Here is a 19,151-nt window from a genome sequence, read left to right on the forward strand (position 1 = left end):
CTTTGATCTTACTTATTCATCTTTCCTGTGCAACTTTTATCAAATGCCTTTCATCAGTCAAAGGCTGGGACCTCTTCGGGTTATCACTTCCCAGACTGCTGTGTTTTCAGTTCCTTAAATCTAACTGCTTTGACAACGCCCTCCTTTATTGGCTTAAAAACTTGTTAAATGGGCCTTTGAAAAAGTAAAGCAGCTCTCCGAGCTTTGTGATCTATGTCACTTGTTGTGGTGGAAAACCTGACTCCGGGCGGCTCTCGGTCTTGTTCTGTATTCGCAGCAGGAAGACTGGCAGGCTGGATGCTCGGGCTGATGCGTTTCGGATTGGGGCAGAGTTTAAACTTTCAGCCAATGGGAAATGGAGTGAAATCGAAAGTGAGTTTAATGCGGCGAGAGCGGAACGGCTTCTGAGCGGATCCGGAGTCAGGGGCAGGGAGCGGGACTGATCCAATCCTCCCTTCCCCGTGGATTAACAAAGGAGAATGGAGGCGGCAGGTAAATGTCTGTAACTGGCCTCGGTCTGGGAGCGAGCAGAGGAAGAGAGGCTGCGTCCGCCCCGGGCTCTTTCATTCTCAGCTATTCATTCATAGCTGTATGTGCACTGATCCGTGTTCGAGCGATCGCTTGACGTGGGTCTAAAGGGCTAAAGTAGATCTGAGGGGATCTCATTGAGAAAGCGGATGTTACCCATTCCGGTCTGCTGCCAATATTGACCCTTTTTGCAGCGAAGGAAGGGCACTAGCTGTTCATTGTAGTTACACTTGCCCACAGACTTTCTGTTATTAGTTATCTGTTTATAACTTGCGGTTATTAGAAGTCAGAAACAGGGCATCTGGGACCTGAGTGAACAGGGCAGGCAGCGGTGTGCCACAATCAGACTGAACAGGCAGAGTCTGGACCAGGAAGTGTATGTAATAACTAATTCAATGCCAAATGATGTGCAGAAAGCTAAAGAAAGATGGGATTAAAAGAGAGACTAGAAAAAGTTTTTTTTTAATGTTTTTTTTTATTTTTTAAATCTTTAACCATAATTAAAATCTGATTATTCTTCTGAACTCCAATGAGCATAGGCCCAACCTACTCAACCTATCTTCATAAGTCAACCCCCTCATCTCCAGAATCAACCTAGTGTACCTTCACTGAACAGCCTCCAATGCAAGTATATCATTCCTTAAATATGGAGACTAAAACTGTACGCAGTACTGCAGGTGTGGCCTCACCAATACCCTGTACAGTTGTAGCAGGACTTCTCTGCTTTTATACTCTATCCCCCTTGCAATAAAGGCCAACATTCCATTTGCCTTCCTGATTACTTGCTGTACCTGCATACTAACCTTTTGTGTTTCATCCACAAGGACCGCCCAGGTCCCTCTATTCTGCAACACGTCGCAATTTTTCTTAATTTAAATTATAATTTGCTTTACTATTTTTTCTGCCACTGTGGATAACCTCACATTTTCCCACATTATATACCATCTGCCAAATTTTTGCCACTCACTTAGCCTATCTATATCCCTGTGCAGATTTTTTGTGTCCTCACAATTTGCTTTCCCAGCCATCTTTGTATCATCAACAAACTTGGCTACATTACACTCGGTCCCTTCATCCAAGTCATTAATACAGATTGTAAATAGTTGAGGCTCCAGCACTGATCCCTGCGCCACCTCAAAGAACTCCAGCAAATTTGTCAAATATGATTTCCCTTTCATAAAACCATGCTGACTCTGCTTAATTGAATTATATTTTTCCAAATCACCCACTATTGCTTCCTTAATAATGGACTCCAGCATGTTCCCAACGACAGATGTTCAGTTAACTGGTCTATAGTATCCTGCTTTTGTCTGCCTCCTTTTTAAAAAAAAAGAGTCTTAAAAGTTAAAAGTTAATTTTCTGTGCCAGGGAGGTTGTTTGATTAATGAATGGCATAAAAGATTCACTTACACTTGAATGGACAAACCCTAACTTTTTTGGCATGTATATCTATTACATGAGTACCCCCAACTTCACACTGTTCTATGTGTTTCAATGCAGAGTCATTTGGTGAGGTACTGTTATAGTGCAGCTTCTGGAGGAGCAGGGCCACTCAGACAGTAACTTCCTGATTTCTGCGATTATCTGCACATGTGGAGATACTGGAAGTTGCTGTCTAATTTACTCCTTAATAACGGTGCACACTGATGGCCTCTACCACAAAATCCAGGCCATTTACTCCGGTTCAGTGCTTTCAGTTGTCACTTTGACCAATCTAGTCAGCCACTTCTAACGGAAGTTGGCTCCCACTGCCCGATATCTACAACTGCCACAGCCCTATACCTAGCAGCAATGGGGAATGTAACAATGAAACTCTACTGTGCTCTACTGTGCACCCCAACTAGAGAGTGTCTAACCGCCTCCCCTTCAGTGGCATTACCACCGCTGAATCACGCACCATCAACATCCTAGGGTCACCATTGACCAGAAATCCAACTGGTCCAGCCACATTAAAGCCATGGCTACTAGAGCAGGTCAGAAGCTGGGTATTCAGGGTATCCTCTCTCCCCAAAGCCTCACCACCACCCAAGTGGTATAAGTCAGGAGTGTGATGGAATACTCTCCACTTGCCTGGATGGTTGCAGCTGCAACGACACACAAGAAGCTCAGCACCATCAAGGACAAAGCAGACCACTTGGCACTCCATCCATCACCTTAAACATCCACTACCTCCACCACCGGTGCACAGTGGCTGCAGTGTGTACTATACATAGGATGCACTTCAGCAACTCGCCCAAGACTTCTTTGACAGCACTTCCCAAAGGCACGACCTCCACCATGTAGAAGGTGCATTGAAACATCATCACCTCCAAGTTTCCTTCCAAGTCGCGCAGCATCTTGACTTGGACATATATTGCCGTTCCTTCGTCGTCACTGGATCAAAATCCTGGAATTCCCTACAAAGTAGTACTGGGAGAACCTTCACCACATGGACTGCAGCAGTTCCAGGAGGCTCACTACCCACTACACCTTCTCAGGGCAGCTAGGAATAAAAGAAAAGAAAGACTTGCATATTTATACAGTGCTTTTTATGACCTCAGGATGTCCCAAAGTACTTTACAGCCAATGATGTATTTTGAAGTGTAGTCACAGTTGTAATGTAGGAATAATGATGGCCAATAAATGCTGACCTTGCTGGTGATGCCCATGTCCCAGAAATGAATTTGGAACACCCCCAATATCTGCACAATCAGACCAAGTTAACAGTAGGCAAGAAAACATTCAGTTTGATTTGCAAGCTGCTTTATTCCTCGATAGACAAAATATACAAAACACTGAGTGTGATTCGAGACATTTGGTAGAGTCAGTATAAAGTGCAACTACAAAAGTAAAGGCCACCACTAGCCCACTTTGGTGTGGCTTTTATTTAGTGTAAAAGCACAAATGTGACCAGGGGAGAAGACATCTCCTTGCTCCTTGCCTTTCTGATATGGATCTCTCTCTAACCCACAGAGATCAAAATCATTTGTCAATGTAAAGGGGCTAACTGCCCTCCTAAAGCCAGGCATTGGTAAGGACGGGCCATTGCTTGGGATCTGTCCAATAACAACCTGTTATGTGTTGAATAAAGAATCTGACCAGCTATTGTAAGCTTAAAGTAATGTGTGGCCGTAGTCCTTTATTACAGGTCTCCAGAGTGCCTCTCCAGCCTGTGAGGCCTCCTTATGTACAGGTGCTCCCAAGGGATTGTGGGATCCCTTGGGTCTTCAGGAGATGAACCCTCTGGTGGTTAAACAAGGTATTTACAGGTTTACATATATAACAACACCCCCCCCCAAAGTCAATAGTGTAATTATTTACACTGTGGGGCGCCTTTCTTTCCCTGGTTGATCGTCGGTGCAAATGCTGGTTTTGGTTTGTTGGGCTCTCGCTGGGCTGCTGCACAGCTGGCCTTGCAGGGCTGCTGGGTGTGGTGAGTCCTGCAGGACTGCTGCAGGTGATGGGTTCTGCTTCGTGGTAAACCGCTGGGTCGGTTGCCACTTGTGTGTATGTTGGGGGGGGTCGAAAAAGTTAGAGTCTATTGTTGGTTGTTCTGGATAGTCCGTGAATCTGAGTTTGGTTTGGTCCAAGTATTTTCTGCAGGGGAGTCCATTTGAAAGTTTGACCAGAAACACTCTACTCCCCTCTTTGGCCACGAAAGTGCCGGGTAACCACTTGGCACCTTGTCCATAGTTCAACACAAATACAGGATCATTAATCTCGATTTCGCGTGACACATTTGCGCAATCATGATAGGTATTCTGTTGAAGCCTCCTGCTCGCTATCTGTTTGTGCAGATCAGGGTGGACTAACGAGAGCCTGTCTTAAGTGCCCTTTTCATAAGCAGTTCAGCGGGGGGAACCCCAGTGAGCGAGTGGGGTCTTGTGTGGTAACTAACCAGGACTCAGGATAGGCAAGTCTGCAGTGAGCCTTCAGTTACTCTCTTCAAGCTCAGCTTGATTGTTTGCACTGCTCGCTCTACCTGACCATTGGACGCTGGTTTAAATGGGGCAGATGGCCATATTTGATCCCATTGCGGGTCATGAACGCTTTGAACTCGGCACTGGTGAAGCATGGCCTATTGTCACTCACAAGTACATCAGGTAGGCCGTGCATGGCAAACATGGCCCACCGGCTTTCAATGGTGCTTGCCGACATCATCTCACATTCAATCCATTTGGAGTACGCATCTACAACCACAAGGAGCATTTTTCCCAAGAATGGGCCTGCATAGTCGACATGGACCCTGGACCACAGTTTGGAGGGCCAGGACCATAAACTTAGTGGCGCCTTCCTGGGTGCATTGCTTAACTGTGAACATGTGTTACATTTGTGCATGCAGGACTCTAAGTCTGCATCGATACCGGGCCACCACACGTGGGATCAGGTTATCGCTTTCATCATTACAATGTCTAGGTGGGTACTGTGGAGGTCACTAATGAAAGTGCCCCTGCCCTTTTTTGGCACCACTACCCGATTCCCCCATAGGAGGCAGTCTGCCTGTATGGACATTTCATCTCTGCGCCGCTGGTACGGCTTTATTTCTTCCTGCATCTCTAACGGGACACTAGACCAACTCCCATGGAGCACACAGTTTTTTTTACTAAGGACAGTAAGGGGTCCTGACTCGTCCAGGTTCTAATCTGTCGGGCGGCAACAGGTGATTGCTCACTCTTGAATGCTTCCATTACCATAACTAAATCTGCGGGCTGTGCCATCTCCACCCCTGTGGTGGGCAATGGCAGCCTACTGAGAGCATCGGCACAGTTTTCTGTGCTTGGCCTGTGGCAGATGGCGTAGTTGTATGCGGACAATGAGTGCGCACATCTCTGGATGCGGGCAGATGCATTCGTATTTATCCCCTTACTTCCAGAAAAGAGGGATATAAGTGGCTTATGGTCGGTTTCCAATTCAAATTTGAGCCCAAAAAGATAGTGATGCATTTTCTTTACCCCATAAGCACACGCTAACGCTTCTTTTTCGATCATGCTGTAGGCCCTTTCAGCCTTAGACAGACTTCTGGATGCATAAGCAACCAGTTGCAATTTCCCAGATTCATTAGCTTGTTGCAATACACACCTGATACCGTATGACGTGCATTACATGCTAGTACCAAACGCTTACATGGATCATACAACACAAGCAATTTGTTTGAGCATAACAGTTTCCCAGCTTTCTCAAGGACATTTTCTTGGCTTTGACCCCAGGCCCATTCATCTCCTTTATGCAGTAAAGAGTGCAGTGGTTCTACCAGTGTGCTAAGACCCAGTAAGAAGTTACCAAAGTAGTTCAGGAGTCCTAGAAATGACCGCAGCTCCATCACGTTCTGCGGTCTCGGTGCGTTCTTGATTGCCTCCGTTTTCGAATCGGTGGGCCTGATGCCGTTTGCCGCGATTCTTTTCCCCAGGAATTCCACTTCAGGCACCAGGAAAATGCACTTCGAGCATTTTAACCTGAGCCCTACATGCTTAAGCCAACTAAGAACCTCCTCCAGGTTCTCCAGATGCTTGACTGTGTCCCGACCTGTAACCAAGACATCATCCTGGAAGACCACGGTGCACGGGACCGACTTCAGCAAGCTTTCCATGTTCCTCTGGAATATCGCCACGGCTGATCGAATCCCAAACGGGCATCTGTTGTAAATGAAGAGACCTTTGTATGTGTCGATACAGGTGAGGCCTTTCGATGATTCCTCCAGCTCCTGCATCATGTAGGCCGAGGTCAAGTCCAGCTTCGTGAACGTTTTTCCTCCCGCCAGCGTTGCAAATAGGTCATCTGTCTTTGGTAGCGGGTATTGATCCTGCAGGGAGAAACAATTGAAAGTTACTTTGTAATCACCACAGATTCTGATGGTGCCGTCTTCCTTGAGGACTGGAACAATTGGACTGGCCCACTTGTTGAATTTGATCGGCGAAATGATGCCCTCTCGTTGCAGCCAGTCCAGCTCGATCTCCATCCTCTCTCATGATGTACGGTACTGCTCTCGCTTTGTGATGGATGGGTCGTGCGCCCGGAATCAAGTGGATCTGCACTTTTGCTCCTTGGAACTTCCCGATGCCCGGTTCGAACAGCGAGGGGAACTTGTTTAAGACCTGGGCACATGAAGTGTCGTCGACGGACGAGAGCGCTCGGACGTCGTCTCAGTTCCAGCATATCTTTCCCAGCCAGCTCCTGCCGAACAGCGTGGGGCCATCGCCTGGTACCACGCAGAGTAGTAAATTGTGCACCGCTCCATCGTAGGAAACCTTTACGGTAGCACTGCTGATTACGGGAATCAGTTCCTTTGTGTACATTCTCAGTTTAGTATGAATGGGAGTCAGGACTGGCCTTGAGGCATTGCTGCACCACAATTTATCGAAAATCTTTTTGCTCATTATGGATTGGCTCGCGCCCGTGTCCAGCTCCATTGACACGGAGTTCATTTAGTTCAACTTTCAGCATTATCGGGGGACACTTTGTGGTAAATGTGTGCACCCCATATACTTCTACTTCCTCAGTCTGAGGCTCTGGTTCGTCGTGATCCACCATGGATCTGTCCTCCTCTGCAACATGGTGGTTTGCAGGATTAGCAGGGTTTGAAGCTCGCCTGCACATACATTGCAGGTGTCCCATTATTCCACAGCACTTACAGTATCCTTTGAAGCGGCATGATCACCTCAACAGCGCCAAAAAAGTGTTAATGGCCTTGCATTCACCATCCTTGATGGTGGACTCTGAGACATATGCAGACATTCAGCTGCAGGCATGTGAGTCCTGCCCTGTATGTTATGATTCAAAAACAACATTACTTTGTTCACTGTATTTGCAGCAGCACTCGTGTGCTGAGAGATTTGTTTGGTATTGTCACCGGTGGCGATGAATGCCTGGGCTATCGCTATGACTTTACTCAAGGTTGGGGTCTCTACAGTCAAAAGTTTGTGAAGTATTACTTCATGGCCAATGTCAAGTACAATGAAGTCCCTGAGCATGTGCACCAAGTGTCCTTCAAATTCGCATTGTCCTGCAAGGCGCCTTAGCTCGGCGACGTAGCTCGTCACTTCCAGGCCTTCAGACCTCTTGTACATGTAGAACCGGTATCTCGCCATCAGAACGCTTTCCTTCGGGTTTAGATGCTCCTGGACCAGTGTGCACAAATCATTGTACGACTTCTCTGTGGGTTTTGCTGGAGCGAGCAGATTTTTCATGAGGCCATACGTTGGTGCCCCGCAAACAGTGAGGAGGATCGCCCTTCGTTTGGCAGCGTTCGCTTCTCCTTCCAGCTTGTTGGCCACGAAGTATTGGTCGAGTCGCTCCACGAAGGTTTCCCAATCATCTCCCTCCGAAAATTTCTCCAGGATGCCCACGGTTCTCTGCATTGTTGAGGTGGGGTTCATCATCTGAATCTCGTCGCCAGTTGTTATGTCTTGAATAAAGAATCTGACCAGATACTGTAAGCTTAAAGTAATGTGTGACCGTAGTCCTTTATTATAGGTTTCCAGAGTGCCTCTCCAGCCTGTGAGGCCTCCTTATGTACAGGTGCTCCCAAGGGATTGTGGGATCCCTTGGGACTCCAGGGGATGAGACCTCTGGTGGTTAAATAAGGTATTTACATCATTTCCTGTAAGCTTCTTTACACAGAGACCAACCAAACAATAATATAAAGGAACCTTCAGCCTAAAGCATGTTGGGCTGGGTAAGGTTTCACCAAATATATGCTAATGAGATCTAAATTGCAGACTATATAATTCATACAGTAAAAGGGATAGTTCCCAGGACAACAATAGTTTATTTAAAATACTTGTTAGACAGAAGCATGTTGTAGAGGAGATCATCCATTCATCTGACACTCACCGCTCACACCCAGCTTGTAGCTTCTAGCCTGTGTTTGTGTGTGTGTGTGTGTGTGTGAGAGAGATATATATACTGTATGCAACTAACCAACAAAATTCAGTGTGCGCCTTTTCTTTGTGATTTTCTCAAACCTACTCACTTAATGTGATCCCCTCAGATCTAATAATGCAATCCTCTCAGATCTGCTAGCTGTGTGATCATCTCAGATCTGCGAACAATGTGATTCTCTCCCACATTCTCATAAGATCTTTTTGGGCCTGCTTTCTCAATACAAGCAATCCAGAGTTGCATACAGGTGTACAGAGTCAGTGAGTGGAATATAACTAACAGTTTTACAGTACAAGCAATCCAGATCTCCAGAAGCAATCTCTTTAAATCCAAACACAATACAAGTTCCCTCAGACCATTCACCTTCAGACCCAAACACTCTGAGGTGCACTCAGATCTGTTTTCTCAGTAAGATCCCTGATTGGCATCATGAATGGAAACCTTCAGATCACTCTCAGATCACTCTCTGAATGAGATCCTTCCGACCAGCTCTGAATAAGATCCTCTCTCAGCTGCTCTCCGAGATCCTCTCAGATTCACACTCAGTGAGATCTCCTCAGACCCACTGTCACAGTTTGGGAACCTGTGTCTCTTTTTTCAAAGAAAAGATTTGGATATAAGCTGTTTTCTAATCATTGGTTTTGAGCTGAAACTTGTCTCAAAAGGATTCGTTTTTCAGGCAGCTCCATGCTAAGTGATGCATTCAAAGGCAGACAAGAGGTATTAAAAATTCCCTCCCAGAACCACGATAGTGGACCTTCTTGTCCTCGCCTTCCATCCCACAAGCTTCTGCATTTGATGGATTATCTGCTATCTCTAACGCAATCCCACCATCAAACACATCTTTCCCTCTCCTCCGAAGGGAACATTCCCACCATGAGATCCCAGTCCACTGCTCCATCACCCCTAACACCTGCTCCCTTTCCCCTGGCACCTTCCCATTCGATTGCAGGAGATACAATACGTGTGCTTTCACCTCCTGCCATACCACCTTTCAGGGCCGCAAACACTCCTGGGTGAGACTGCGATTTACTTGTACTTCTCTCTACCCAGTGCATTGTATTCGCTGTTCACGATGCGGTTTTTGCAACCTCGGGTAAAACCAAACGTAGATTTGGAGATCGCTTTGCTGAACATCTCTATTCTGTCCATCAGTACGACCCAGGCGTCCGGTCGCCAGTCATTTTAATTATCCAACCCACACCCTCTCTGACCTCTCCGACCTTAGCCTCCCTCACTTAGGGTCCTGATGGAAGGTCATCAACCTGAAAGATTAACCCTACATTCCTCACTCCACAGCTGCTGCCTGACATGCTGATGTTTCCAGCATTTTCTGTTTTTATTTAAAATGCAGTATGGGCTGTGTTATAAATGTAAACCTGTATTATCTGTCCTGTGGTGATTCATTCCGGTTAATGTCCTGTCTACCTTGCAGTGTACGGGCTCCAATTTTAGTTGTCTACATTTTAGGGATTTTTCTGTCAAATTGATTTTCAAAAATTGATGGTTATTAAATACTTTCTCTTCTGAACATGATTTAAAACTTTATCACAATTAGTCAAACTCCAATGCATTTTCCATGAACAAAAGTATTTTTAAACTTCCTGTAAACTTCCTGTCTGCCTCTTTCTAATTATTTCTGTCCTTCTGTTACTCTTCCACTCTGAGGTTCCCTTTGCACAGAGCTCCATCTCTTACCCTATTAATCCAAAGATAACATTCATTTCACTGTTTGATTTATAAAGCGTATTTGCCAGCATGCATTACCGTGCCAATGGTGCTTATTGGAAATCAGGCAAGTCAGAAACATGTGGACTGCGTGCGCCCGAATTTCAATCTGTGCTGCTGGTGGGTGAGGCTCCTCTCCGAGAGTGCAAACATGTAAAATACCCCATTATTACAGACATACAGTATACGCACAAACACCTGCATTGTTAGTAATAATCTGCTCACTGAACCTGAACAGTAAAACTGTTAGTAATAATTCACTCACTGACCCTGTACAGTAAAACTGTTAGTTATATTCCACTCACTGACCCTGTACAGTAACACTGTTAGTTATATTCTGCTCAGTGACCCTATTGTTCGATATATTCCACTCAATGACCCAGTACACCTGTATCCAACTCACCTGTAATAAGGTCATCTACAAACTGAACAACAAGAAACATGACATTTTCTTTTCCTTATTTCAGATCAGAAGTTGAAGCGCCTGAGGACAGCTTTGCTGAATGGACTTAGCAGCGGTGTCATTGCTGATCTGGTAGATGAAATGCAGGGAGGAAATGTGATCAATACCTCTGAATCTGAAGAAATTCTCCAAACAAATGCAACGACTAAAAACAAGGCTAGGTGCCTGATTGACACCGTGACAAGAAAGGGAGCACGAGCCAGTGAGAAACTCATTGAGAGTCTGAATGTAGCAGACACAGAGCTCTGCAGAAAGCTGGGCCTTGATCTGTCAGAAAGTAGGTAACAGAACAGAGAAGTGAGCATGGGATCGGCGACTAAATATTAAAGAAGCATTTAGAGTAGGAATAGGATGATTTCATGTAAAGGGGTAAAGTACATTCAACCAGCAATCCCAAACCAGGGGAGCTGTGTGCTCACACTATCAGTCCCCAAACCAGGGGAGCTGTGTGCTCATACTATCAGTCCCCAAACCAGGGGAGATGTGTGCTCACACTATCAGTCCCCAAACCAGCGGAGCTGTGTGCTCACACTATCAGTCCCCAAACCAGGGGAGCTGTGTGCTCACACTATCAGTCCCCAAACCAGGAGAGCTGTGTGCTTAAACTATTAGTCCCCAAACCAGGGAAGATGTGTGCTCAAACTATCAGTCCCCAAACCAGGGGAGTGGTGTGAGCACACTATCAGTCCCCAAACCAGGGGAGTGGTGTGAGCACACTATCAGTCCCCAAACCAGGGGAGTGGTGTGAGCACACATCAGTCCCCAAACCAGGGGAGCTGTGTGCTCACTAATCACCAAAAGGACAGGGCACCCTTCTTGTGATTTCCTAACAGCACAGCACATAGTCCCTGGGTGAATTTTCCCATATCTGTTTCGCAGGCTAGTGAGGCTGAAATCAACCCGGGCCGACAATGCTGATTGCAATCTTCAAATAAGTGAATGTGCACATATCAGGTGAACACCGGATCAGGATTGGCTGTAATCCCCATTGTTTGAAAAGCTGCCGGCATTGACTGGCTGGGTCACATAGGGAGAATGATCACTTGATGGGTACCGTATAGTGACTGGTGCCCATGGAACCACATTAAATGTGTCTGTTAGTAGAAATGCGTTGGCCAGCTCCTTATGTGAGAAATCCATTGTATCTCAAAGCATAGTTTCCTGCTTTTTGTCTACCTCCTTTTTTAAATAGGGGCGTTATATTTGCAGTTTTCCAAACTGCTGGGACCTCTCCAGAATCCTTTTGTCAATTGGCTTTTACCGAGGGTGCATTGCTTGTAATTTACCAAAATTCCCTGGATTCCGGAGAGGTCCCAGCAGATTGGAAAACTGTAAATATAACGCCCCTATTTAAAAAAGGAGGTAGACAAAAAGCAGGAAACTATAGACCAGTTAGCCTAACATCTGTGGTTGGGAAAATGTTGGAGTCCATTATTAAAGAAGCAGTAGCAGGACATTTGGAAAAGCAAAATTTGGTCAGGCAGAGTCATCGTGGATTTATGAAGGGGAAGTCATGTTTGACAAATTTTCTGGAATTCTTTGAGGATGTAACGAACAGAGTGGATAATGGGGAACCAGTGGATGTGGTGTATTTGGACTTCCAGAAGGCATTTGACAAGGTGCCACATAAAAGGTTACTGCACAAGATAAATGTTCACAGGGTTGGGGATAATATATTAGCATGGATAGAGGATTGGCTAACTAACAGAAAACAGAGAGTCGGGATAAATGGTTCATTCTCTGGTTGGCAAACAGTAACTAGTGGGGTGCCGCAGGTATCAGTGCTGGGACCCCAACTATTTACATTCTATATTAACGACTTGGAAGAAGAGATTGAGTAGCCAAGTTTGCTGACGATACAAAGATGGGAAGAAAAGCAATGTGTGAGGAGGACACAAAAAATCTGCAAAAAGACACAGACAGACTAAGTAAGTGGGCAAAAATTTGGCAGATGGAGTATAATGTTGGAAAGTGTGAGGTCATCACTTTGGCAGAAAAAAAATCAAAGAGCAAGTTATTATTTAAATGGAGAAAAATGCAAAATACAGCAGGACCTGGGGGTACTTGTGCATGAAACACAAAAGGATAGTATGCAGGTACAGCAAGTGATCAGGAAGGCCAATGGTATCTTTATTGCAAAGGGGATGGAGTATAAAGGCAGGGAAGTCTTGCTACAGCTATATAAGGTATAGGTGAGGTCACTACTGGAATACTGCGTGCAGTTTTGGTTTCCATATTTACGAAAGGATATACTTGCTTTGGAGGCAGTTCAGAGAAGGTTCACTTGGTTGAGTCTGGGGATGAGGGGGTTGACATGAGGAAAGTTTGAGTAGGTTGGGCTTCTACTCATTGGAATTCAGAAGAATGTGAGGTGATCTTATCGAAACGTTTAAGATTATGAGGGGGCTTGACAAGGTGGATGCAGAGAGGATGTTTCCACTGATGGGGGAGACTAGAACTAGAGGGCATGATCTTAGAATAAGGGGCCGCCCATTTAAAACAGAGATGAGAAATTTCTTCTCTCAGAGGGTTGTAAATCTGTGGAATTTGCTGCCTCAGAGAGCTGTGGAAGCTGGGACATTGAATAAATTTAAGACAGAAATAGACAGTTTCTTAAACGATAAGGGGTTATGGGGAGCGGGCAGAAAAGTGGAGCTGAGTCCATGATCAGATCAGCCATGATCTTATTGAATGGTGGAGCAGGCTCGAGGGGCGTATGGCCTACTCCTGTTCCTATTTCTTATGTGCTTATGTTCTTATGTACTGCAGGTGACTTGTGAACTCAGTACTGATAGTATTTCCATTCTTCCAGCAGATACATCGACCGCTGTTTCCAATCAAGCTCCCCTGACTGCACCAGGTGTGTATCTTCAGCTATCTTGATCACGTGCCTCTGTTGAGCAGTAAGCTGCCTGTCTGTGTCTCCCTGTAACTACACATAACCCACGAGAGGTGGGCACCGGAGGGACTGGAGTGCATCATCACGCCCGGCAACCAAATTTTAATTTGATTTTACGTTTTAAAGTTTAATTTGTTTTAATTGCCGGTGCTTTTAGTATCCCCTTCCCTTTTATAGGTGGCACTGGAAAAATGTGATTTTAGCGCCCAAAAAAAAAACCAAAAAAAAAATGAAAAACACAAAAAAAAACTACACATAACCCACCACTGCTCGCTTTGAGTTGGTCTTGTACCCTGACCATTCCCAGTGTTACTTCACACCTTCAATCTGAGCAAATTGAATTTATTTTTATGAAATAAAAGAATTAAATCCTAATATTTTAAATCTGTCCAAAATCTGTCCAATATGTGTGTTTAACATATTGCATTTAATGGATATTTATCTTGTTTTCATCCCATGTTTTAAATGTTTGTTAAGTTATCGCTAGACAGTAAATTTGCCAGCAACTATGGGGCTATTTTGATAGTTTAATGCCATTATTTATTCAATGTTCTTCTTAAAGTGAGAATCTGAATATTGTAAATCACATTGAGAACAATTAGTAAGCCTGGAGTATATCTGAGTGTAAATTACTCAAGGAAATGGAAATCGTAACCTTCTAATCTTACCATCCCTGGGCCCACGAGCAGTACAGAACTCTTTGATTAGTTTAACTTATATTTAATCCTTTTTAATGATCTTCTACCCACTCTATTCAACTAACACTATCTGAGTAAATGCCTGGTTTAACCAGAGGCAGTCTGACCAATAAGCATCCAGCAGCCATTAAATGCCAGCACATCTGTCCTCAATCTCTCCAGTACCGGGTCACACCCAGGCCATGACCCGTCCAGTAACCTGTCACTCCCAGGCCATGACCTGTCCAGTAACCAGTCACTCCCAGGCCATGACCTGTCCAGTAACCAGTCACTCCCAGTCCATGACCCGTCCAGTAACCTGTCACTCCCAGGCCATGACTCGTCCAGTAACCTGTCACTCCCAGGCCATGACCCGTCCAGTAACCTGTCACTCCCAGACCATGACCCGTCCAGTAGCCTGTCACTCCCAGGCCATGACCTGCCCAGTAGCCTGTCACTCCCAGGCCATGACCCGTCCAGTAACCTGTCACTCCCATGGATGTTCCATAGAAGTCAATCTCTCTTGGTCCACTCCAGCTGTTGATCTCTTTTAGTGCATGCCCACTGCAGTTGCTTGTCTCTCCCAGGCATCATTATTGTCTCACTCCACCAAAGTCTTCATTGCAGCAACCTCTCTTCAAACTGCAACAGCCTTTGTTATACCCAGTTGTAAACCTCCTAAATTTCTCCTTCCAAGCATTGCATGTATTTGTATTTGGTTTATGGCCATTAGCGAGATAAAGCCCTCTACGTATCACTTGTGTAAGTTACGCAACTGTGAGTGAGGCATGGTGCATTATGTATTGGTCTGCAACCTGCCATGCTGTCCATGGGTGGATATCTTATTACAGGTCTGGAGGTGTTGCATATGCAGTATTGATATGAAAATGTTCCAATTGTAAGAATTTTTTAATGGGTCAGGGTGTGCATGTGTTTGTAAACTGCAGTGAAATAGAACAATCTTATTCCATTTTTTTGTTCTACAGACAGTGGATCAGCGATCCCACCCACCTCCACTCCACCAGCACTAGTGGTACCCGTGTCTGATGAGTGGATAACTCCGTGTACACAGCAGCAGTACAATGAGATTTCCCAGAAGACGAGTGAGGTACTATACTGACATTCTGACCTAGTGTAGTGTTGCAGACAGTGAGGTACACTCGATGCTGAACGTGTCGGAACTTAATACTGCGGCCCATTACAGTTCGAGGATTGGCTTCTGAGGTTAATGAAAAACAAATTAAAAAGCATTCGGACCCAGTCTGTTTGATGTTTAGGGTAAATCCTAATACAGTAACTTTGAAGCATCACATGGCGCTGACATGCATTGTCGCTTCAGAATCATTTCCACACAGAAGAAGCCATTGGGTCCATCTTGCCTCTGCTGGAAATAGATTCATGTCAGAATTATCTACTCTAATCCCATTTTACTGCTTTTATCCTCATATATTTTTCTTCTAGTGTTTAGTTAATAACTTAAATACCTTGTTTAACATTGCAGGCCATTACATTTTTAGAAAAGATAGAGTGAAAAAAAAAAGGGGAGGTAGAGTAGCTGTACTTATTAGAGATAACATAATGGCAGTAGAAAAATGTAATGCAGCCATCAGTAAGACAGAAATAGAATCCATGTGGATAAGGAGAAGAGATAAAAAAAAAGGACCAATCACACTAATAGGTGTAGTCTACAGACCACCTAATAGTGTAAAGGAGGTGGAGGAAGAAATATGCAAACAAATTAGGGAAATGAGTAAAAAGCATAGAATAATAATCATGGGGAATTTCAACTGAAATTAATTGACCAGAAGAGGTAGGTAAAGGGGATTAGGGAATGGAGTTCCTACAATGTGTACAGAGCTCTTTTCTAGCCCAGTATGTAAGAAGCCCAACAAGGGAGGATTCGCTACAGGATCTGATAATGGGGAATGAACCAGAGGAGATAAGAAAAGTAAAAGTAGGGGAACATCTAGGCAATAGTGACCATAATATAATACTGTTTAGGATAATAATTGAGAAGGACATAATTATGACATAGACCAGGGTAATAGATTGGAGAAAAGCTAAAGTTGAAAGGCTGAGAATAGAACTTGGGAAAATAAAATGGAGGGCAAATAGTGACACAAACTGATATAGAGCAACAGTAGGAAATATTTAAGACTGTGTTCAACGGAGCCCAGAAAAAAATAAATTCCGCTAAAAAACGAGAACAAACTAAACGTTAATGAAACACCATGGATGAATAAAGACACATGGGAATAATTGAGGTTAAGGAAAGAGGCATACACTAAGTACATGGATAGCAGGGGAGAGCATGACAAGGGAGAATACAAAGAGATTAGGAGAGAAGTCAAAACAAAATTAGGAAGGCAAAGAGGAACTATGAATTTAAATTATCAAGAAATATTAAAACAAAAAGTAAAATATTCTACTGGCACATAAATAAAAAAGGAAATTCAGGATGGGAGTACGGCCACTAAGGGATGGACAGGATAAAATCACAGGCAGTGATAGCGAAATGGCAGAAATATTAAATAATTCATTTGCCTCAGTATTTACCAGAGAGACGGATCAGGTGGGCCTGACATTGGAAGATGAGATTAGAAATGAGATAACCGCACTTAACATAAAAAGAGAAATATTAGATAAACTAACCAAACTCTGGACCCTTGTCCAGATGGATTACATCCATACATTTTAAAAGAATCTAGGGAAGAGATAGCAGAACCACTATTACACATATTTAATAATTTGTTAAATAAAGGTGTAATGCCAGAGAACTGGGGGATAGCTAATGTAATATCTATATTTAAAAAGGGAAATAGAACAGGTCCAGAGAACTCTAGATCAATCAGCTGAACAGCCAGGTAGGAAAAATAATGGAATCCCTACTAAAGGAGAAATTATTGAATAGTCAGCATGGATTTCAAAAAAGAGAAAGTCTTGCTTGACCAACTTAGTTGAATTCTTTGAAGAGGTGACAGAAAGAGTAGACAAGGGTAATGCAGTAAATGTAATATATCTAGGCTTCCAAAAGGCCTTTGAAAAGGTACCACATAATAAACTATTGAATAAGGTCAAAGAATGTGGAGACAGGGAACAAGTAGCAGAATGGATAGCTAGCTGACTGCAAGACAGAAAGCAGAGAGTAGGGGTAAAAGGTAGCTATTCACAATGACAGAAAGTGGGTAGTGGTGTTCCACAAGGCTCAGTGCTGAGACCACTGTTGTTCACAATTTATATTGACGATTTGGACTTTGGAATCAAAAACACAATTTTAAAATTTGTGTACTACACCATATTGGGAGGGATAGCCAATACTGAGGAGGACTGCAACAAATTACAAGAAGACAGGAATAAACTTGCAGGATGAGCATATAATTGGCAAATGAATTTCAACATAGATAAGTGTGAAGTATTACATTTTGGTAAGAAAAAATAAGGAGCTGACATATCACTTGTAAAATAAGAATCTAAATGGGGTAGAAAAGCAAAGAGATCTGGGCGTGTAAATGTACAAATCACTAACAGTTGTGATCCAGATCAATAAGGCCTAAACAAAAGCAAACCAAGCACTGGGGTTTATTTCTAGAGGTATAGAATTGAAAAGTTGGGAAGTTATGCTAAACTTGTATCAAATCTTGGTTAGACCACATTTGGAGTACTGCATACAGTTCTGATCGCCATATTATAAAAAGGATAAAGAGACACTGGAGAGGGTGAAAAAAGGATTTAAAAAGATACTAGAATTGCAAGGTTATATTTATCAGTAAAAGATGAACAGACTGGGTCTCTTTTCTCTTGAAAAGAGAAGGCTGATGAGAGACATAATAGAGGTCTTTAAAACCATGAAAGATTTTGATCGAGTAGAGTCAGAGAGAGCGTTTCCACTTGTGGGGAAGAGCATAACTGGAAGCCATCAATATAAGATAGTCACCAAGAAATTCAATAGGGAATTCAGAAGAAGCTTCTTTACCCAGAGTGGTGAGAATGTGGAACTCGCTACCATAGGGATTAGTCAAAGTGAATAGTATTCAGGGGTAGATAGATAAGCATATGAGGGAGAAGGGAATAGAGGGTTATGCTGATAGAGTTAGATGAGGAAGGATGGGAGGAGGCTCGAGTGGAGCATAAACGCCAGTATGGACTGGTTGGGCCAAATGGCCTCTTTCTGTACTGTATGTAACTTGGTTTCAGTCGTCTTTTGTGATAATATATTCCATAGTCTAATTACCCTTTGTATGAAGAGGTTTCTTCTCTCCTCCCCTTTCTGCTTCTAGTATTAATCTTAAATCCATGCCCTCTGGTCACAAATTCACCAACCAGTGGAAATAATCTTGCACTGTTTACACTCTCAACCCCTTTCATACTTTTGAACATTTCTGCTAGGTCTTCCTTAACCTTCTCTGTTCCAGTATCACCCGAGTGAACCGTCATTGCATCTCTTCTGTGACTCCAACATCCTTTCTATAAAGCCTGTCCAAAACTGAACACTGTATTCAATTTGTGGCTTAACCATGTTTGGTACAGATATATCATTTTCTTGCTTATATTGAATGCACATGTATATAAAATCCAGAATTCCATTTGCCTTTTAATGTTTTTTCCACATGTGATCAAGCTTTCAAAAATCTGTCTAACACTTTGCATTGGTTGGGTGTTTGAGATGTGTGTCTTGTTTGGTTGGGTGTTTAAGGTGTATTGTTGGATTAGTTGAGTGTTTAAAATGACATCCTTTGTGGCTTTCCCTCCTCGTCCTTCTTGACTTGTCTGCAGCCTTTGACATGGTTGACCACTCTATCCTTCTCCATTGCCTCCCCACCATCGTCCAGCTGGGTGGGACTGCATTCTTACCTATCTAATCGTAGCCTGAGAATCACCTGCAACAGCTTCTCTTCCCGCCCCTCGCATCGTTACGTCTGGTGTCCCCCAAGGATCTATCTTTGGCCCCCTCATATTTCTCATCTACATGTTACCCCTTGGCGACATCATCCGAAAACAC

At 43.8% G+C, this 19,151-nt stretch overlaps 1 protein-coding gene across 3 annotated transcripts in view; it reads left to right on the forward strand.

The window, feature by feature from the left end:
• Positions 1 to 339: 339 nt before the first annotated feature.
• The window catches only part of LOC139226463 (caspase-1-like), a 36,017-nt gene continuing 17,205 nt past the window's right edge, over positions 340 to 19,151 (forward strand). The window contains exons 1-4 of one of the 3 annotated variants that reach the window (XM_070857253.1): positions 340 to 492; positions 10,581 to 10,853; positions 13,389 to 13,436; positions 15,139 to 15,260. In XM_070857253.1, coding sequence (XP_070713354.1) covers positions 480 to 492; positions 10,581 to 10,853; positions 13,389 to 13,436; positions 15,139 to 15,260 — 456 coding nt within the window. In that variant the 5' untranslated portion in view covers positions 340 to 479. Of the gene's footprint in view, positions 493 to 3,723; positions 3,767 to 10,580; positions 10,854 to 13,388; positions 13,437 to 15,138; positions 15,261 to 19,151 lie in introns of those variants that run through there. The other 2 variants (XM_070857251.1, XM_070857252.1) reach the window with 2 other exon arrangements.

The sequence above is a fragment of the Pristiophorus japonicus genome, chromosome 16 (assembly GCF_044704955.1).
Source record: "Pristiophorus japonicus isolate sPriJap1 chromosome 16, sPriJap1.hap1, whole genome shotgun sequence".
NCBI classification, from domain to species: Eukaryota; Metazoa; Chordata; class Chondrichthyes; family Pristiophoridae; genus Pristiophorus; species Pristiophorus japonicus.